The 22,330-nt window shown below is 41.6% G+C and overlaps 1 protein-coding gene across 2 annotated transcripts; it reads left to right on the forward strand.

Moving 5' to 3' along the window:
• The first annotated feature begins 1,855 nt into the window (after nt 1-1,855).
• Nucleotides 1,856-20,680, forward strand: gprc5c (G protein-coupled receptor, class C, group 5, member C). Of its 2 annotated transcripts, none has more exons than XM_041814854.1 (5): nt 1,856-2,257; nt 7,995-9,007; nt 14,650-14,750; nt 17,068-17,202; nt 19,818-20,680. In XM_041814854.1, the coding sequence occupies exons 2-5, from the start codon at nt 8,023-8,025 to the stop codon at nt 19,848-19,850; spliced, it is 1,254 nt and encodes a 417-aa protein (XP_041670788.1). In that variant the 5' UTR covers nt 1,856-2,257; nt 7,995-8,022; the 3' UTR covers nt 19,851-20,680. The 2 variants fall into 2 exon arrangements, with proteins under 2 accessions (XP_041670788.1, XP_041670789.1); XM_041814855.1 differs by having other exon boundaries at nt 17,071-17,202.
• Nucleotides 20,681-22,330: the final 1,650 nt, after the last annotated feature.

Consider the following 22,330-nt stretch of genomic DNA (forward strand, 5'->3'; position numbering starts at 1 on the left):
AGATCAAATCTGAGCTCAAAGGAACACGTTTAGAGGTTCTAAACAGAAGAAGACCTGATCAGTGGAAGACCTGAATGCAGAGGTGTGTTGCTGCAGAACACTGAAAAATGTTTATTTCAATAATAATATCGTATTACAGCATTAGTCTCATTTTTTAATAGCCATACTTTTCATGCTCTGCATTCAGCAGGTCCGTTACTGAGTCTGCTACTGGATTATGGATTACTGGATTATGCAATGACAGATCTTGTCACAGGTGGTCTCGTTTCTAATTGTACATCATATTAAACAGGGAGGACAAACTCAAGGCCAGGGGGCCAAATCTGGCACGTGGTACAGTTAGAACCGGCCCTCAAGATCATATCATACTTTTATTCTAACTGGCCCACCAGTACGAGGTCTGCAGACTTCCTCCAGTATAAAAATGAAAATGTAACCTTGATCATTTAAAACATCCTTGGAAAGTCAGAAAAATCTGAAAACATAAAGGGTAAAAATATTTAGACATTAGGCAGCAATGTGAGAGAGATTTTTTGTTTTTATTTCATATATTCAATTTTGCATCTCACAATTACATCTTAAACTCATAATTTTGAATTTCTATTTCATATTTTGACCTTTTAGATTCACAGTTTTAATTTTTAATTTATATTCTGACCTCGAAAACTCATGATTTCAAATTTTATTTCATTTTTACCTGTAAAATTGTGAATTTTATCCCATATTTGACCTTTAAAACTCAAAATGTCATGTTTTGACCTTTAAAAAAACTTTTGATCTTTTACACTCAGTATTTCAATTTTACCTTTTAAATTCATGTTTTTGACTTTTTATTTCATATTTGACCTTTCAGATTATCATTTTTAAATTTTTATTTATATTTTGACCTTTGAACTCCAACCTTTGACTTTTAATCCCTCATTTTTAAAACCTTTTACACTCATAATTGTAAAATGTATCTCATATTTTGCCCTTTATATGCACAATTTTCACTTTTCTAACAAATTTCAGCCTTTAAACTCACGATTTCCAAATTCTATTTCTATTTTGATCTTTAAGAGTCAAAATTTTAGAAATCTCTGTATGTTTTGACAATTAAAGTCCTAGTCTTGACTTTTAATCCCTAATTTTGACTTTTTAGAATCATAATTTAATATTTTTTCGCATATTTGTACCTTTAACTCATGGTTTCAGATTTTATCTCATGTTTTGACCTATTTTTTTTTAACTTTCTATCTCATATATTTGCCATTTAAAAGCATAATTTTGACTTTTAATCTCAGATTTTGAGCCTTTAAACTGATCGTTTGACTGTTTTTAAACACATCATGTGTTTTTTTCCCATAATTCATTTGTGGTGACAATGAGGTTTATGGTTAAATGTTGACCTTGTTTGGCTCTCAGTTAAGTCCTTATCTCAGAATCCGGCCCCTGCTGTGGTTGAGTTTGACTCAGATGATATAAAGGCACCAACATTAATTTCTGGCTGTTTAATTGTCAGCCAATCAAACAGTCCTTTAAAATGAATGCATGTGAGCTCTTCAGGAGTTAATCTTCATCATCAGGTTGCAGTGCCTTCTCCAGCTGAGGTGTTTTAATTAGCTTAAGTAAGAAACTGTGCATTTTGTACGCAATCTTAATATGATGATTTTTCATCTGCTGTCAATTAAATGGGTTTTTTGTCCTTTGCTGCCACCCACAGGTGGATTATTGTTACTTAACTTAGCTGGATTTACCACTTTTCACCAGCAGGTGTCTCCACACACTCACGCTCTGATATTAAATGAAGTTTTTCTTATTTGATATAAAACACGAAAAGAAGAAGAAGATTCAGATCGTTGCAGTGAGAGTGTGTTTGGGAGAAGCTGAAAGCGTCCTTGGACACATTTACCTTCATGATTCTGGGATGTACGGGGAAGCTCGTGCGTGTTAGTGTGTGTGTGTGTGTGTGTGTGCGTAAGTGTGTGTGCTTAAAGAGAGAGAGAGAAAGAGAGAGATGATCACAGCAGACTGGTCGCTGGTCACCGCTGCTCCATGCCTCTTAAACTTTTATTCCCTGTTTTAATTTCCGGTTAATTCCTCTGGAATCACTCCGATGTGGATTTGTATCAACCCCGGACGCGGAGTTGGAACTTTTTGGTGACTTTTTTTTGCGTCACTTTTGTGGATTTAGCGTCAAACGTACCGTGTGGAGCAGGTGGTGGAGACAGTAGAGACCCAAACCAGCACAGAGGGGAACTCTGCAGGAAACATCCAGGTACTTTTCTTTAAATTGTTATCATTCAGTCATGGTTTATCAAATGAAAGGGGTTTCTGCTTATTTGGAAACATGAGAGTGTTTGAATTAACTTTCTACGTTTCTGGGTTTAGATGACTTATTGTTTTTCCTATTTAAAAGGAGCAGACGCTGCTTTTAAATTAACGTGCTTTTATTTTGAAAAGTTAGTCTATTACGTGGATTTACGTGCAGGCTATCATGTTTTCTGTTGATGTATAAGTCTCTGGAGTAAGTGTGACATAGTCATGATAGATCAGATGCACTAATGTGAGTAAAATCTGCTTAGAAACCTGTTTTTCAGAATAAAAGCCCTCATTTTGAGTTAATCTGTTTTTGCATTTTCCCATTAATGACCCCCATGCAGCTGCAGCCACATGAATGGTGTGAAGCTGCTGCTTAAATTCGTGCTAAAAAGATGAAAGGGAACTCTAAATGAGATTAATGTTTAATGGCTACAAACACACTGACCCCTCTTTGAAGAGTGGATAAACTTTTAAACTGACCCCGGGGTCAAACAATGAGCCATGTGCCCCCATGAGCCCCCTCTCCCTCTAATCTCCCTGCAGTGTGATTGTATCATGATGTTTCACTTCTTAACAAGGCAAGCAATGCACGGAAACTGATTTGACCTGTTTGTGGTCATTAAATTAAATTTAAATCAGTCGAGACTCAAGCATGCCGGGCCACTTCAGGTAGATATCTAGCTACCTCTGACAGAGTTATCAAACGCTCGTAGAGTCAAATATTACAGCTCCTGTTGGTTGTTTTCACCTGTTACCATCAAACCTGATGTGGAGGCAGCCATGAGGGATGGATGGGGAGGAAAGTTAGTACAGCTCTAAATGGACCTGTACACTGCAGTCATTGAACACGGTCCCTACACTTGACAAAAAGTCTTTTTTAAACCACAGTTTAACTGATTTATACGGAGCCTGGGAGGTGACACATTTTTTTGTTTGTTTGTTTGTTTGTTTTTTTATATGCACGTGTAATTTAGTATCTTGCACGTGTGATTCAGTATCTCGTACATGTGTTTTATAATCTCAGGCGTGTGTTTTATTTGTATCTCATACATGCGATTTCTCAGTATCTTGCACATGCGATTGAGTATCTCACGCACGGGCTTTATTTGCTTGCAGATACTGAGAAATCGCACGTACGAGATACGAATAAAACGCATGTGCGAGATAATAACGCACGAACGAGATACTAAATCGCACTTGCGTATTAAAAAAAAAACAAAACGTTCATGTCACCTCCCGGGCTTCGTAGATTGAACTGCCGTGGGGGCGATCAATATCAGAAATACTCAGTCCTGCAGACCTCCTAGTGTCGAGTGTCGTCTAGTCAGATGAAGGGAGACAAGAGGAGTCTAGTACTGACCTGAGAGGCTAGCTTCTGATTTTAAAACATAAATATAAAGTCACAATGTTGGGTGTCCGTACTTCACGTATGCAAATTTTCAAACGGCAAGATAAACATATGTAGCAGTAATCTTGGAATTAGAGTGTAAACTGATGAAAACGGTTCGTTGGAAATCTCTCCAAGATCTTCCAGAGATGAGATTTCGATGGAGCGAACTGATGAGGTCATCGCAATAGGATCTCCTGACTGGTTCGTCCGTGCTGCCGGCAAAGTGGAACAGACCGCCCCCACAAGGTCTTTTAGCCATTTAGCCATTTAGTAACACAGTAATTAAACACTTACCAAACAGATACATCCTGCTCTATCCTTCGCTGCTGCTGCTTTTCTTCCCCCTCTCTCTCCAAACTATCAGGGTCAGACTCCGGGTCTAACACGTACGGACGTATATCGAAATTCGCCATATTTTACTCAGTCGGACCGGTTCATTCAAAGTTTACAACTACTAGCATAGCAAAATAGCCACATTGGAGGGGGCGGGCACAAAACATTGAGCCAATCGGATGAAAGCAGGTCATGGGGGGAGGTTAAAGAGACAGCAGCGAAAATTAAGCGTTTCAGATGGAGGTTAAAGTAAGTGTTTTTAGGACACCAGTGTGAGAAACATGAATTTTTAGAGCTGTAAACCATGTGAAGCTATTACGTGGGTATCAGAGAGATGGTGTAAAGCTTTGAAAAAAGGCATAATACCCCCTCTTTAAAGTCAATGTTGTTTTTATGAAAAAAAGAAAAAAAAAAGGATATCTTCCTTAAACCAAATGTTGGGTGGCTGGGGCATTGGGGGGTTAAATCAGTCCTGTGTATGTAAAACATTAGCCAAAATATTGACTTTGATGCATTATTAGTTTTTGTGAAGTATCCCATTTAACATTTACTACCCTTCGAGTCACTTGTGGACAAAAACGTCCCATTGACTCCCATTCAAAACACATTTTTTGATCTTTAAATAATCAAACTGGCCTTTAAAGGGTTAAAATCCTCAAAATGATTGAATGTTTGGTAGTTTTGAGCACAGCTGAAGTTGTTTAAGAGATTTAGCAAAAAAAAAGCAGAAAAAATGTGAATCTGTAAGTTTTTACAGCAAGTTTTCGGAAGTGGACATTTTTGTCCTTAATGGCTTTAAAGGGTAGTAAATTAAAGTGATGCCTGAGGGTTAAACGCCAAACTGGTACCAAATGAAGAGCCGTTCGGGGGACAAACGACTATTTCTACTGAGCTGAGCTGAATGATCTGGGCCTCTTAAAAGAGACGGATCTGATGGCTTGAAGTTGGGGAGACAAACAGCTGAGGAAACCTGGAAGATCAGAGTGTGCTATAAATGAGCTAAACCTGGGCCAAACTAGACCTCTTTGTTGAAACAGACCATACACAAGCGTTGTGTGACACTGCTCATGGGGACACAGAAGGAGCTTAAGAGTTAAGAATATTTTCATTTTGATCACTTGGCATAAACAGCTCAAAACATGACCTTTGTGGTAGTGTTTAAGCAGAAATCATAAATTGCAAGTGGAGTTTCCTGCTGTGTAACATCATCTGTCACATGATTAAAAGTCACATTACTCTTTTTGTTTAGTCTTAAAAAAAAACAATGTGCACTATTTTACTCAGCGAGCAAAGCATATCAAGTTTTATGATACGATTTCCAGATAACTTGTAGCAGAATATCCTGATTTAAAAAAACAAATTTTTTAAAAATTAAAACAGAGATGAAGTATCTTTAGCTTAAGGCAGTATTAATTACAAAATAAAAGCATATTAAAGACTAGTTTGTCAAGAAAATCTCTCACCGTAATCTGGTTACTTACAAAAAGCAACAAAACATGAACTGAAAAGTGTAAAAGCTGTCACATTAACTTGGCATCACTGGATGTGCGTGAGTCATTTTGTACATGCACTCCTGCATTTTTTAAGAGATTTATTTTGGGGCTTTTTAAGACTTTATCGACAGAGGAGGAATTGGAAACAGGGACGAGAAAGCTAGGGAGAGATGCGGGAAAGTGCCACAGGCCGGCTTCAAACCCAGCTGACAGTGTACATGGGGTGCGCCTTATACCACGAGGCCATCTTCGGCCCTCTCCTATATATATATTTTACTACTCTAAATTGCCCGTAGCTGTGAGTGTGAGAGTGACTGCTTTTTTATATCCATTATTTGAGTCACAAATGGAGATACAAGTAACAAAATGCTACTTAGGCTAGGTTCACACTGCAGGCCTTGATGCACAATTCTGATCTTTTCTTAGATTTCATTTTTTGTTTGGCTGTTCATGGTGCAGCCGACTTCCAAAACATCAGATACGCAGAACCACATATGAAAGTGTCCTGAATCTGATTTTTTGCTCATGTGACTCATATCTAATTTTTTTCTGACAGTGTGAACAGCACAAGTCAGATCAAATCGGACCTTTTTGAATCAGATTCAGGACACTTTGGCTACGTTCACACTGCAGGCCTTAATGCTTAATTCTGATCTTTTCTCAGATCGGATTTTTTTCTTTGGATGTTCACACTGCAGTCAACTTCCAAAAGATCAGATACATATCAGATTTAGAACCACATAGGAAAGTGGCCTGATTGGAAAAAGTCAGATTCAATGTGACCTGCGCTGTTCACACTGTCAGAAAAAAATCCGATGAGTCACATGTGACCAAAAAAAGTTAGATTTCGGTCACTCTTAAAGGGGACGTATTATGCAAAGATCACTTTTCAGGCTGTTTTAACAAAAATATTTGCCCCTGGCCTGTCCAAAATCCCCTCAAATACAAGAAAAATACCCCCCTCCTCTCTTTCTCCACCTTTCAGAAAATTTGTGCTAAAACAAGCCGATCTCATATTTTCCCCTCATGACGTCATGTGGGGAGTTAGCCCCACCCCCAGGTTTGGTTGGCCCTCCTGCTTGGAAGAAAGTTACGCCCTCCTCTCCCGATCCTGCTCTCAGCTGCCAGCTGGGATGGATTTAAGTGTCTGTAACATTGGAACATCAGGAGTGCCACATCCATTTCCTGAGAGGGGTGTGGTCAGGGGCGGAGTCAGACAGGTCATTACCATTTAATGCCACAGACACAAAAATGGCTTGTTCTGAGAAGGGCTGAAACAGAGGGTTTTAGACATAAAAATCTCCTATAGAGTGGTTTTTTTTCAGCAACAAACTTCACAGGCATGTTTTGGGGACCTCTGAGACTGATATAAACTCTTCTTAAAAGGGTAAAATATGTCCCCTTTAACTGCAGTGTGAATGTAGCCTTATTGTCAATATGTTTAGTTAAAATTTACGTAAGTAAAGGTCAAAGTAGAGGTCAATTAATCTAGCCATGTAAAAGTCAAAGGTATTTATTTGTAAGTTTACTCTACTGAGGAGTTGCACGGTAAATTATGACCTTTTCTTACGAGCAATAACAAGATAGTATGGGTCTCCAACCAGGTTATCCATTTAAAGTCACAACTTTATAATAAAGTAACATTTAAAACCTGTTTTGGATGTGATGTGGAATCAGTCTCCTGCTCTCTTTGCTACTGACTATCATATGTAATGAAGTACAGAACTTTCCCCAATACACACTTAAGTCAAAGTTAAACTACTGATTTAAAATACTCATTTAAAATGCTTTTAGTAAATGTTTTTTCCACCAAACGACCATCAGGACTCACAAAGCTAGTACAACTGCCTACATAATCAACAGAGCAACAAAACCTGATTGCATAAAGGAACAGAAAGATCCTTTTGTGATTGAATCACAGGAGGAGGAAATACTGAACATCCGCCACCACATTTCTATTGATCCTGCTCAGACACTGTCCTCTGTTCAGGGAAATTTAATCTGACAGGAACAAAAAGAACAGTCCAGACAGCAGAAAGGCAAGACTGGGGCAGTGGACGTGTTTATTCCCTCTGATTTCACGGCCTTCAGTAAAAAACTTCCCTTATTTGTCATTCTACTGGCTGCTGCTCTAATGCACCTTCATCTCATTTATTCTGCCGAGATCTGAATGTACAGAAACAATATTTGTGCTCCAATCTCATCAATGATTAACACCAGAGGTCCAGTTTCAGATGTTTCGGAGCTCTTGGGTGCAGCTACGTCACTTTTATGTAACATATTTGAGGGTAAACATTGAAGACAAAGGTTTGTTTAGAATCTGCTGTGCTTCTGTCTTTACTGACTCATGTTAGTGTATTATTTGCTCATTTGGGTGTAGACTACAGTATCATTATCCCACATTGATGACGTATGAGTCTTTGTTCAGATCTGACCACATAAGAGCTGCCTCAGACTCTCTGTTTCCATCTGAACAGGGACATTCAGGATCCAGGGATCTCTACCATGGCTGCCAATGTCACCCCTCAAGGCTGCGGCCCTAACCTGGACTCCCTTTACTACAACCTGTGTGACACTAGTGCCGTGTGGGGCATTGTGTTGGAGGCCTTCGCGGCAGCTGGCATCGTCTTCTCCCTCGTGCTTTTCATGTCACTCCTGGCCAGCATCCCCTTCACGCAAGACAAGAACCGCAAGACTTCAATCTCTCTGCATGCCTTCTTCCTGGTCTGCACTGCCGGTCTCTTCTGCCTCACCTTCGCCTTCATCGTAGGGAAGGACTTCGCCACATGCGCGTCCCGGAGGTTCCTCTTTGGGGTTCTGTTTGGCGGCTGCTTTGCCTGCCTCTTGATGCAGTCTGTGAGGCTGAACATCCTCGCCAGGCAGGACGACGGGCCTCGAGCGTGGGCGTTATGTCTGGGGGCGCTGGGGTTGTGGCTGGTGGAGGTGGTCATCAACACTGAATGGCTGATCATCACAGTGGTGCGGCACCCACTCAGGCCGATCAACACCACTGCAGAGAGCAGAGCAACAGCTACGCCATGCAACATCGCCAACCAAGACTTTGTCATGGCGCTGATCTACGTCATGACGCTCCTCCTGGCTGTGGTGGTGGCGAGTCTAGCTGTCATGGGGGGCAAACACAAGCAGTGGAAGAAGGACGCTACCTGTATCTTCGTCGCAAGCTTCTTCTCTGTTTGTATTTGGGTGGCATGGATCGTTATGTACGTCTACGGGAATGAGAGAACCGGAGGACCGACGTGGGACGACCCAACATTGGCCATCGCTTTGGTGGCGAATGCTTGGGTGTTCCTCATCGTCTACACCATTCCTGAAATCTGCTGTTTGACCAGTAATGATGAAAGCCAGCCAGGCTTTGGGGAAGACCTGTACCCGAGCAGAGGGGTGGGCTACGAGACGATCCTGAAGGAACAGAGCTCCCAGAACATGTTCATGGAGAATAAGGCGTTCTCTATGGATGAGCCCAACCAAGGTGAGCAAACGGTCAAAGCTTAAAGCTCTACAATGAACAGGCAGTAATTCCCTTTGTGTTAACATAATTAGAGATCCATCATCATTTAAAACCTCAAGTATTCCCTTAAGGAGAAAAACACTCATCACCATAAGTCTGGAAATCTGTCTCTGGGGGTGCGTTTGTTTGCAGAGGATGGCAGCTTTTATCTAAAACTGTTTTTTTTTTTTCAGCAGTGGCCCTGACGTAGAGGACTTCATGTTCCTCATCAGTGTAATTCAATAGAAATGGAACCAGATAAATTAAATCAAGGATAGCCAGACTTTGGACTTGATCCACATGGTGGCTTACCCAAATAGAGCAAACAGGACTTCATAATTGTTTCATTCACGGACAAATGTTTTTCATGAGTAAAGGGGCAGTTTGGACTTAAAATGAAACAAAATATGCAACCAAACAAAGACCGTGAGACACATCCTTCAAAATAAAAGCACATCATACTCTTTTTTCAATGTTTTTCAGGCACACGTCTGAAACCCACTGAAAATTAACCTGCCACGCCAGATGGATGTGTTTTACACATCCATCTGGGAAACCTTCCATAGACGATGTTTGGGGAAAAAAAAACTCAGAGGATGATTGGATGAATGTTCTGTCTTTTACATATTTACGGGCAATTCAGAGCAACAAAGCACGTGATGTTGTAGCCTCTATCGAGCAGTAAACCCCATAGAGAACTGCATAACGTGAACCGTGGTGACTATAGACATGTCAGTACACGACCTTTGTCGTTTTGAAAAGAAAACAACTCACTGCTGTTCTTTGTTTTTCTTTTAACAAAGATATGTCATCAAGTTCTGATAAACCTGGTGCTTTAGCAGCATCCACGCTAATCTCTTCTGCCATAATTGCACCGGCCTCTTGTTGCTGATTGGTCCTGTTACTTTCTAACCAGGCCCAAATGGTTCAGATGGAAGCTTTGCAAGATGGATTCACCAGCAAGAAACACGGAAACGGGCAAAACCATATACTTCGCAAGGTTAACTGAAAATGGCTTTGCGACCAAATTTTGGGTCCTGATCCACCGCTTTAGAACCAAGATTTTGAACAGTGCAAACGTCAGTGGTGAAATACTCACGTATGTCTGTTAGGTTGGGGTGGGTTTTAAAGAATTTAATCTCAGACAGACCTCCACATTTCTTTGGTTGCTGCTCCTCCTGGTATAGTGCTCTGTATTTTCTAACAACTCACACTATATTTAGCAGTACCTAGCAGTAATTCCCACTGTTTTCCAAATTCTTCTTCATAATGGAAACTGCCATCAACTGGATGACAAATAGCAATTTAGCTCCTGTAATTTTGCCTTATAGGTAGACTATGTGATTTTTTTTCCTCTAGGTTTCGTAGGAGAGCACAGCCTTGAAAATGTAAACAAAGAGGATTTTTTGACACACCTCCGCCATTTTGAAGCCTCCCCCTTTAGCAACTTTAGCTTCTGTTGATCCTAAACAACGATCATATACAAGTTTATATGTAACGTTCAAGGCAAATGCGCTACCTTTACTGCTAATATGTTTTTTCAGCTGCAGTAAACCATTTCACGAGCTCTTCTTATCCTGGTTGGTTATGTTTATAGCATCAGTTAAAAATGAAAACATCAGCTTCAAACAAGACTTGGGTGATTTGAGATAAACATATTTTGAGACACTACCTGGTTTGAGTAGAGCTACCTCCGTCTGCAGCCTCCATTGATGTGGTGAATGTGCAGGTCACAACTTGTCAACGAGAGCGTTTTGAAGTTGTTGGATTGTGTATTTGATGAGTTTGATGAGGGAAAGCTGGAGTACCATAAGAATCCATAGTGTTGGCAGAGCAGCTCCTAACTCAGCAGCGCCGATCTAGAAATAGCTTGCACGGACAACTAAAGGTAACAAACCTATTAGTAAAACTACAGGGATTATGGCAATGGGCGAATGTGCCAAAATGTTTAAGTATCCATTTAAAGTCTCTGTAAAGAGATGAGAAAAAATCTTCATTTTAGGTCTGTTGTATGACAGGCCACTGTGTCATGAACCACCAGGCCAAATTTCTGTCATGAAAAACTCTCGAAGTTAATCAAAACAAGCTTCAAAATCATGAAAAATTAGGCTGTAAAATCTGCTCTAGGATGGCGTGGGCGTGTCTTTTGACTGAGCCACGCCCACTGAAGAGAAATATAATCGTTTCAAAATTAACAAAAAAAAAAGAAAAAAGGTTCTAAACAGAGCTCAGTTGCCCGGCTTTGTGCCAGAACAGAGACAGAATTAGGGGATTGAATTTACTGTTTTCTGGTACAAATGTCTCTGTTAAGGTGCTTTTAATGACCTGTAATGCACCGTGGCTGTTAGATTTGGGAAAACAGCTTATAGCTGACTGGAAACTTTCAATGGAGGCGGTGATATCAGTGCGGGGTTATTCCCCATCAGGACTGGTGATGTCATGGGCTCCAATATTTCGCCAGCTCAATTTAAACCAAGGAAAGAGGTGAACAACTTTCTAAAGGTCTAAACCAAAACATCAGTCACACATAGATCTTTTCACATGTTTACAGCAACCTCTTTCCAACATAAATAGAGTGTTAGGACACATTGTTTGGATTTTACTTAAAAGGGACTTCAAGAACAGTATTCCTTTAGCTGTAGTATCACATAGCAATTCACATGAAACCTTCAGTTTTATAAAATAATGAGTATTTGTAAATATTGTCCCATCCCTAAACAATATGATTCCCTTCTTTTTCCCTTACGAATCAGAAGTCTGCTCCATTCCAACACACATAAAAAAATCAGTACAGTCATAATCACACTAGATGATGTTTTAGCTTCAGTATCATGATGTTAGCTGCTACACTGATCTCACACTCTTTCTAAGGTGTGGCATTACTGCAGCTCGATGCAAAGATCTACATAGTTAGCTAACAGGGTGTATTTTCCTACTCCTACTTTAGTCAGAGAGGGAATGATTGGAGAGGAGTGTTTGCATAGTTACACATGACTCTGTGTGACACATTAGTCACACAGTGATTACAGATCACACAAAGACAAACAGGAGGTTTTATATATTTAGTCCACCCAGGCTGGAAACACACATTCTTAGCTTGTGAGAGGAATGCAGTGTTTTGGCCTTCCAAAGACAACATCTGTAGAATTCACAGATTGACCTTGAATTTGATGAGTTAAAATTTTTTAGCAAACAGTCAGAAAATCCCGAAAATCGTGACTGAAAGCTTGTTTCATAACTCCTCGATGACCTGACAGAATCTGATCCGCCGTTGTTTACGTCCTGAGCTGAACAGGATCTGATGCTGCGGAGGAAAAGTGACCACGATAAGTGCTGCAGTCTGTCTGGTCTCAGGGCCGTGATTATTATTCTAAGAGCTGGTGGCTGAGGATAATCATAGAGCATGTGTGGATGTTTGTGCTCGGGAAGGTTACTGAGGGTATTTTACTGAACCGTCAGCTTGTTTCACCGTGGTGTTTAGGGTGATGTATGATCACTGGTGTTATTTTTACAGGCTGCTTATTTAAAGCAACTGTGCAGGATGCTTCTTCATAGCATAAAAATGCTAAGATTGCTTCATGTTAGTTGTTAAAGAACATTTAAAAGTCTGCCTTATAAAGTCACCAATGCTGGACAATACAAGAGTACTTTTTCTCGTTACGTACTGACAAAAGACACTACAATCCTTACCCATAGTTGGTATGGTGAATAATTCAGCACAAATATTAGGTCTGGGCTATTCAATGAGTTTGGAGTAGGGGCCACCTCCTGAAAAAGCATCTATATATAGGAGCATGTTTCAAAATGGTCAATTTTTAAATCAATATACACTATATTGCCAAAAGTACTCACTCCCACATCCAAATAATGTTAATAAGGTGTTCCAATCAATGCCATGGTGAAATTTCCTGGCTCCTAAATATTCCACAGTCAACTGTCAGTGGTATTATAACAAAGTGGAAGTAATTGGGAGAGACAGCAACCCAAAGTGGCAGGCCATGTAAAATGACGGAGCGGGATCAGCGGATGCTGAGGCACATAGTGCGCAGAGGTCGCCAACTTCTGCAGAGTCAATCACTACAGACCTCCAAACTTCATGTGGCCTTCAGATTAGCTCAAGAACAGTGTGTAGAGAGCTTCATGGAATGGGTTTCCATGGCCGGGCAGCTGCATCCAAGCCGCAATGCAAAGCGTCGGACGCAGTGGTGTAAAGCACGCCGCCACTGGACTCTAGAGCAGTGGAGACGCATTCTCTGGAGTGACCAATCGCGCTTCTCCATCTGGCAATCTGTTGGATGAGTCTGGGTTTGGTGGTTGCGCCAAGTGTAAAGTTTGGTGGAGGGGGGATTATGGTGTGGGCTTGTTTCTCAGGAGCTGGGCTTGGCCCCTTAGTTCCAGTGAAAAGAACTCTGAATGCTTCAGCATCCCAAGAGATTTTGGGCAATTCCATGCTCCCAACTTTGTGGGAACAGTTTGGGGATGGCCCCTTCCTGTTCCAACATGACTGTGCACCAGAGCACAAAGCAAGTTTGGAGTGGATGAACTTGACTGGCCTGCACAGAGTCCTGACCTCAACCCCATAAAACACCTTTGGGATGAATTAGAGTGGAGACTGAGAGCCAGACCTTCTGGTCCAACATCACAAATGTGCTTCTGGAAGAAAGGTCAAAAATTCCCATAAACACACCCCTAAACCTTGTGGAAAGCCTTCCCAGAAGAGTTGAAGCTGTTATAGCTGCAAAGGGTGGACCAACGTCATATTAAACCCTATGGATTAAGAATGGGATGTCACTGAAGTTCATATGTGAGTCAAGGCAGGTGAGCCAATACTTTTGGCAGTATAGTGTAGATTATGCAGAAACTCTACAGACCTAGGGGGCCTGAGACCTGTAGCCTTAGTTTTCTGTTCATATCCTCTTTTAAAGTTACAGTCAATGTTTAAATTCTGTTGTTTAAGTTGATTTCAGCTGAATGATACTACAGCACAGCCTTTCTACATTGAAGTCGTGGCTTTTAGGAATCTTCTTGCGTGGACATTGCTGCAATGTGATCTGAAAACCAGATCATGATGTAAATCTGTAATATTTGACTTCCCTCTTAATCTTTTACCAGTTAACTCCACCATTATTGTATTTCTTTGTATTGCTTTTGACTAATAGTCAGTCGATGTTGGCAGTGATTGGATTAGCTGTCTGTGGTCGTTGTTGTCCCAGACTTTCAGTCGGGGAGTGAGAGGGAATGTCTCCTCTGAATCATTCCTGTTAATGAGTGTCCTATCCCTAACCGCCTCTCTGCCCCTGATTCCCACAAGAAACGTTTCACCTTCTGTTTGCACCATCTCCATGGCAACTGAGGTGTGGCAGCACTTCCATCCAGGGGAAAATGTTTGACACGAGGTGACAAAGTGTTTTATATCTCCATCTGTGCCCTGTTTCAGCAGGATTCATCACTGAGAGCATACAGATCTGGTCTCAGGGTCTTGTTACTGTGATCCAGAGCTTGTTTAATAGTAATATAAAGGTTGCTGGGAAACTACAGCACTTTGGCAGTCCAAAGATTCCCCACAGGAGGCGTATGGTGGAGTAAACAATGACAAAAGTGTTGTCTCTGTCTGTCCATTGCAGGGTCCAAGCCTGTGTCTCCATACAGCGGGTACACGGGTCAGCTGAGGAGCTCGGTGTACCAGCCCACTGAGCTGGCTCTCATCACTAAAGCAGTGGGAAACGTAAGTATACTGATTTAAATATGACATTAACCAGGTGTATTTACACACAGGTACACTTTTTATCGTGTATGTAATTTGTTCCTGGAATTAAAGTCCACTGACGGCAACCTTTGACGGGTTTTCTGATGAGACATTCAAAACAAAACAAAAAACACTAAACAGTTAACCCTGACTTGGTCAGATTCACAGGCAAATTATATTGTACCTGATATCTGGATGGTCCAGATATTTCAATTCCATAGAAGTATATAGAACCTTTTTATTATGTTTTTACAACCCAAGTTCCAAAAAAGTTGGGACACTGTATAAAAGTTAGTAAAAGCAGAAGTCAATGATTGTCAAATCTCATAAAGTCGTATTTTATTCACCATAGAGCATAAAAAACAGATCAGATGTTGAAACTGAGATATTTTAACATGTCATGAAAAATATTAGCTCATTTTTAAGTAAACAGGAGCAGCACATCTCGAAAAAGTTGGGAGAAGACAACCAAAGGCTGGAAAAGTAAGTGATACAAGTGCTTTTGCACCTCTTTAGGTGAATAGTCAGTAACATGACTGGGTATATAGGAGCATTTCAGAGCAGCAGAGTCTTCCAGATGGGCAGAGGTTCACCAAAAAAACTGTGTCTCAAAATTGTGGAACAGCTTCAGAAATATGTTTATCAACATACAGTTGCAAAGATTGTTAATATCCCAACACCTGCAGTCCATAATAATAGCCAGATATTCAGAGAATCTGGAGAAATCTGTACAAGGGACAAGGCTGAAGGCCAAGATGGGGTGCTTGTGGCATGATTCTGAACTGGAAATCACTGCATGGGCTCAGGAACACTTCCAGAAATCATTGTCTGCCAACACAGTCAGCCGTACCATCCACAAATGACAGTTAAAGCAGTATCATGTAAAGAGGAAGCTCTGTGAAAATAATCCAGAAATGCCACCACCTTGAGCCAAAGCTCATTTTAAATAAACTGAGGCACAATGGAAAACTGTTCTGTGGTCAGATGAATCAAAATTTGAGTTTCCTTTTGGAAATGAGGCGCACTGTGTCCTGCGGAGTAAAGAGGAAAGGGACCATCCAGGTTGTTCTCCTGGCTCAGTTCTAAAGCCTGCATCTCTGCCTATGGCGTGGGCAGCTTACACATCTGGAAAGGAACCATCAATGCTGAAAAGTTGAGAGAGGTTTTAGGGCAACATATGCTCCCATCCAGACACGTCTCTTTCAGAGAAGGCCTTGAATATTTCACCAAGACAGTGCTAAACCACACACCATATCCATCACAACAGCATGGCTTCACGGGAGAAGAGTCTGGATGCTGAACTGGCCTGCCTACAGTCAAGATCTTTTATTAGTAGACAACATATTGTGACAGTTGGACTCAGTTGAGGCAGGGAGGGTGCCAGAGTAGACTTTGTGGATTTAACTTAGGACTGGACCCAGGACGGAGACACAGACTAAGATGCTAGAGAGATGTGTAATTTTATTGTTAATACAAAGGGTTAAATGGAGGTTGATGTGTTCCACTGAAGAAAATATGCTGGTGAGGTGAGAGGGGAACTGGAAAAAAGAAAACAAGTGAGGTTAGCTTTGCAGAAAACTTCACTAAAATCACAAAAATCTTCAATGAGGCCGCTATAGTTTGAGTTTGTTACCACTCTGGAAGAGGGCATACTCTATCACATTCCCTGCTTCAGCCTGGAGCATAAAATCAGGCTGATTACTTTATGACCTGCAGCTGTGTAGTTGCAGAGCATCAGCGTCTCTTGACCACTCCCACAAGCCTGCAACAGAGAAGGAAATTGAGACACAAAAAAACACACAAAAGTCCTCCAGAACAAAGAAAAGGTAAGGCAAGGAAGGCAAGGTAAGGAAAAATAATCAAAAAATAAATACGAGTCCAAACATCATAAAAGGCAGAATCTAGCAAAGAAGACCCAGGACTGTTAAGCAGCTAGAATCCCTAATCAGATAAGAATGGGACAACATTCACTTCTGAGAAGAGGTTTCAACATCTGATAAGTTGTTTATGTTCTACTCTATGAGATTTGACAATCATTGCATTCTGTTTTAATATACATGTTTCACAGCGCCCCAATTTTTTTGGAATTGGGGTTATCATAAGTTGACTGGTGATGATGTTTTGCCTCCAGTACCTGAAAGTAAGCCTGACTACAAACCAGTGAAAACCTCTAAGATGTTTCATGAGTGGGGCGTGGCTGTACATGTTTGGGGTCCTCTCCAGAGAATAAAAGGCTGCTGATTACTCTCCTCTCATGTGATGTTTATGTCATCGATGATGTTGTGACTCCATGCAGCAGCCCCAGGACTCGTCCTTTGACATGGTCATTCCTAGAGCATCCACCAACTCAGCCGCCAACAGTGGGAGCAGCACCCCGTCCACACGCACAGAGACCGGGAACGCCGCGTACACTCAGACTAATGGAAATAGCGTAGGTCGTCCCACCCCCACCCCTACCCCCACCCACACACACACAGCTCTTTCTGCTCTCTTTATCTGCTCGCTCACCTCCAGATGCTTCTGCTGCTCCCCCGGCTCTGTGCATGTCGGCCGTATCCATGGCAACTTCCTCTACAGGTTTTCTATGAATCACCTCTTTGTCTGGGTTTTTTTCTCCTACCTGGTGGAGCTCAATCTCTCAAGGCCTTGCTCTCTGGACTCTGAAGTCTTTTTTTCTTGAATGCTGCTGGAAGTCTCTGAATATTTTCCTCTACTTAAAATGTGACGTCTAAATATTTACCCTTGAGTTTAATCTCTTGTTTGTGAGCTTTGAGGTGGCTTTGAAAAGTTTCTGCTCTCTAGCTTTGTAAAGGATTGCAGCTGTGGTTCAGTTAGATTCTCATCTTTTATGGTCCGTTCAATTTGATTTCAAGGTGAAATAAGAATCAGACAGTTGGGTACTTATAGACAATTGATCCATGTTTCCACAGTTCAGATAGATGTTATTAGCTTAGCACAAAAAGTAAAGAAATGTGTTTGGTAGATTATTTATTTGTTGTAACAATTCTTCTTAGCAAGAAATCTTATACTGTTGGAAAGCTTATTTCCCTTTTAAATGGCATCCCCATTTGTAAGGAACATGCATTTGTGGGATGAGCAGCAAAGCTGAGTATGTGGGTTGAACCCATGAAAATCTGCCAAATCTTCTCTGCCAGTGTCAAACAGCTTATTCTGCCGTTGACTCTTGTTTGTTGTTTGGTGGTGGCAACAGCCTGGCACCTCCTGCTCATGCTGGTCAGCAGCCTGATCACACACTGCTGTGGAATGGCATCCCAGAATCAGAATTTTGTCTCGAGCCAGCCAATGTTGTGCTGGCCACTCTGGCACGAATAGCACACCCAAATGTTCAGTCCCAGACTGTGGAGATATGGGATTACCACTGGTTGCAGAAACTCATCTAATGATGACAAGCCTCCAATGAGGGAGATGTCGCTCCACACCATCACACTCCCTCCACCTCCACCAAAGATGTTACTCTATCAGTGCTGCAACCATAATGGGCAGAATCTGGACTAATCGCTAAACATAGCATTCCTCCACATGTTCAGGTTCTAGTGCATGTGTTGCTGACACCAGCGCAAACAGGCCTGTTAGTGAAGGGCAGTCATGGCCCTCCTGGATTGCATATTGTCCTGCAAACCTTGACTTGAGACACAAGTTCCTAGGTGCTGACAGTCTTCTTGGGATGCTAAGCCTGTCTCTTACGTCCCACATTATGTGGAACTTAGCCTTCGGTTTGAACATGGTACTGGGGATCACTCCAAATGATGCCACAACTTGGTTTTGTTGAACACCAGCTTGAAGTTGACCTATTGCACAGGCTGTGTCCAGATCAGTCAAACTTGGTATGCTGATTCTTGGTGCAGAAACCTACTGACCAATGTAGCAGTGCTCATGCTCACAGTTATAGGTTGTTTCCACCAAGCGGTCCGGCTCAGTTCGGTGCAGTACGGCACATATTTTTTTGCGTTTCCATAGAGCTAAAGTTGGAAAGGGTCCCAAAAGCCAACCTGTACCATCCCACTTTTTGGCACCCTTCCGTAGGGGTGCCAGTCTTTCCTATCCGTACCAAAAAGGTGGAGCTACACACACAACAATAGGGGCTGCACTGATGTCACGTCACGGCTCGCCTCCAGGCTGCAAACACGGAAGTCTGCACTGTGAGAAGAAAAAAGGACTAATATCTGCCTAAATGGGAAATATTTGGACCCGAGATCCAAACTGTTTCCTAGTCTATGGATATTGGGTATCTGGCCACAAACCATGTGGCATTAGCATTAGGCATTAGATGTTTGGCATTAGCAGAGACGACTTGGCAAATTTTTCACTGGTTCAACCCACATACTCAGCTCTGCTGCTCATCCCACTAATGCATGGTCCTTACAAATGTGGCACCATTTAAAAGGCAAATAAACAAGCTTTCCTACAGTGTAAGGTTTATTGCTAAGAAGCATTGTTACATCAAAGAAATAATCGACCAAACACAAAGTTCATTATTTTTCGTGCTAAGTTTAAAGTACAGAAGCCTTAATTCCACTTGTCTTTAAAGGTGAGTCAGTTGAAGTCCAGTCATTTCTATAAAGCTCTCAGTGATGTCCAGTGTGCTCCTTGATATTTCAGTCTCTTATTTCCTCAAGTCATACTGGCTATGGACCCCCTGCAGTGAAACAAATTATCTTCCCATGTTTGCTGCTCTTCAGAGCCTCCCAGGTCCCAAAATGATTCTGAACTACTATTAATAAGGGTAAAACTGGGGTCCATATGTGTTGTGTAAGGTACAAAATGCTGGTGGTGTATCCTCAAAGCTGTTAAAGGGGTGCAAGCTAGTCCCTTGGCTCAGTAAAAGACCACTTTGACTCTTGACTCCATGTGGTTAGACAGCTGCTGTCCTGTATGAGTGAAGAAGCTTCAGACTTTTCAGTTGTCTTTCAAGCTTCCAGAGAGGAGCTGACCTCATAAACCTGCCCTTTATTTCCAGTGGAGTTCTCATTGACATTCTCTTGTTGTTGCTGTTTCATTAACCACTCTTTGTCTCCTCTCCTGCAGGGGAATGGTCTTCATAGGACGTCCCAGTGGTGAACACCCTGTCTCTCCTACACCTTGTCACAATAACCTCAGTTCCCGTGTCTTCATTTGCACTTGCTGACTGTATGTTTGCTGTTATGGATGGTTTCCTAAGCTGGTTCTAAGAAGAACCCTCAGCCCCGACGTGGGGGGGGGGGTGAAAGCCGGATCATCACAGCTGATAGAAAACAACTCTTTAGACTGATTAACTGTCCCGCTGGGTATCAGACAGCGTAGAGCTTCATTTGAAAGTCAAAGCGAGGGGATGAAGCCTCGGCTTTGCTGCACAATAAAGACTTTTTGCAACCGTCACCATCCACTGAGAGCAAACTTTAAGCTCTCTGCTGGACCGGATCATGCAGATGAAGGGGGGCAGAGCAGACCATGCTCTGAAGAGAAAAGGAGGATGAGACATTTGTCCTGTATACTCATGTGTAAACATAGGTTTGAAATGACTACCTTTCCCCTGAACACACCATAAGCAAACATAATTACAGTCATTGCAGCCTCACACTATCCCTATCACAGATTAGTGAGATAACACATGCTGGAAAATACCCCTGAAATATGTCCACAGTCAAGTTTAACGAGACAAGTCAATGTATATTTTGTGCCTGCATTGTTATGAACCACAAAGATCACATAAGAAATGAAGATTTTCGTGCTAAATCAATGTAAATATGCTGCTGATGTTTAAATGTTTGTACACTGCATGGAAGCATTGTATCATTCTGTGTGTATATACTCTGGTAAGAATGTTCTAGCACTACTGTGTGCTCTTTAATGATTGTATCGGACTTCTAATCAATCAATCAATGAGAAGAATAGAGAATTAGCTCATTTGACTGGCCTGTTTGGTTTGTTAACAGATGGTTTCACATGAAACACATGATCCAGCAGGGATTGAAGGGATTCAGGACCCCTCAGCCCCAACCATCAATCATTTTTACCCCCATAGAGCTTCTTAGTGAAGATTCTGGAACACCTTAAATCTACCAAACAAAAAGCCCAGCATGTTTGATGTTTTATCGACAGTTTCATATGTCCATTACATGGGATATATTTGACATCCCTCAGGGCAACACCCCATACAAAGGGTTTTGGATGGGAGAACCTTTCTTGGAGGTTGATTGGATGACTGTCACATTCATTACAGGCAAATCCAAGTAACAGGACATCATGGTGTAGCACAGTGATCCTCACTATTTTCTTCAAGTGAGCCACATTGGCAGGACAGACACAGCAGGAGAGCCACTTAAGTTAAACCGAAAGCCACCAAAAGTGACAAACACTACTGAATGCTAAGGTGTCAAACTGCAGCACAGTGATAACAGCCAATATTCAAACTAGCATTATTTTACTGTGATGAGTAGAAGGTGGCATGCATCTCCTTTACTTTCTTCATGTTGTATTTGTAGTTTGTTGTTGCAGCATCGGTGATATTTGTGTTTTCATCCACCGGGATGCTGAAACACGGCGCCACACGCAGGTCAGCCAGTAGCTGCTCTCTTACATCCTTACCAATGTCCTCTATCCTCCTCATTATTGTTTAATCAGACAGCTGTAGTCCTTTTATTTGCTTTACAGTTGCGTCCTTGTTGTCAAAGTCTGTAAATAATATTTCAGCTGTAGCCAAAAAAACACTTTTTCACTATTTCTGAGTCTGAGGACGGCTTTTTTGCCTGAGCTAAAATCCACGCTATCTCAGAAGTTGCCTCCGTTAACCGCTCTGCTATAGAAGTTGTCCTGTGGATGAGGGCTTGCTGCTCCCTTCTCCGACGTCCTCTTGTTGTTTTTCGGTTGTTGCATTCTCAGGATTTTCATCCTCTTCGTTTCTCACCTTACTTTGGGCCTGTTCATCTGGTTTTTGCCTCAGTTTAATAAGAAATAAATCCATTTTTTCCTCTGTGCATATTACGCTGGCTAGCTCTGAAAAGCTAACATGCAACACATGCACGGTCACCACGAGTGTGCCTGGGTTTGATGATTGACCACACTTTTAGAGACTACAATTATTAGGTCAAAGTGCAAATATAATGCAATCTATTTTAAGTTTGTAGCACTGTATACAGTATATATTTATCAGATCCATCTTACCAAATATTGGCTGTGTTATCGTGTTATTTTATGCTTCCATGTGAGCAATGAGTAACCATGGCGTAGTGGAAATGCACAGCTTCAGTGAGTAAACTACGTAACATGAGCTCCACAGGCGTTGTTGTCGTTTACTCTCAGTGGAGCTAGTTGGTATAGTCTTGTCGCTTCATGCCAGGAGAAGACCAAAAACATCTTTTCCACCAAGGCTGGTTCTTTGCATTTCTCCTGATAAAAACTGTCTCAGTAGCTACATCTGAGCTGACTGCTTCACTGGCGGCAACCACTGCTTACAGGTTTCTCTTACCACATGGTAAATGGACTTGAGCTTGCATAGTGCATTTTAAGTCATCTGATGACTCAAAGCGACGCTGGCTCCAAGATCCAAGCACCAAGATTAG

The sequence above is a fragment of the Cheilinus undulatus genome, linkage group 20, assembly GCF_018320785.1.
Source record: "Cheilinus undulatus linkage group 20, ASM1832078v1, whole genome shotgun sequence".
Taxonomy (NCBI): Eukaryota; Metazoa; Chordata; class Actinopteri; order Labriformes; family Labridae; genus Cheilinus; species Cheilinus undulatus.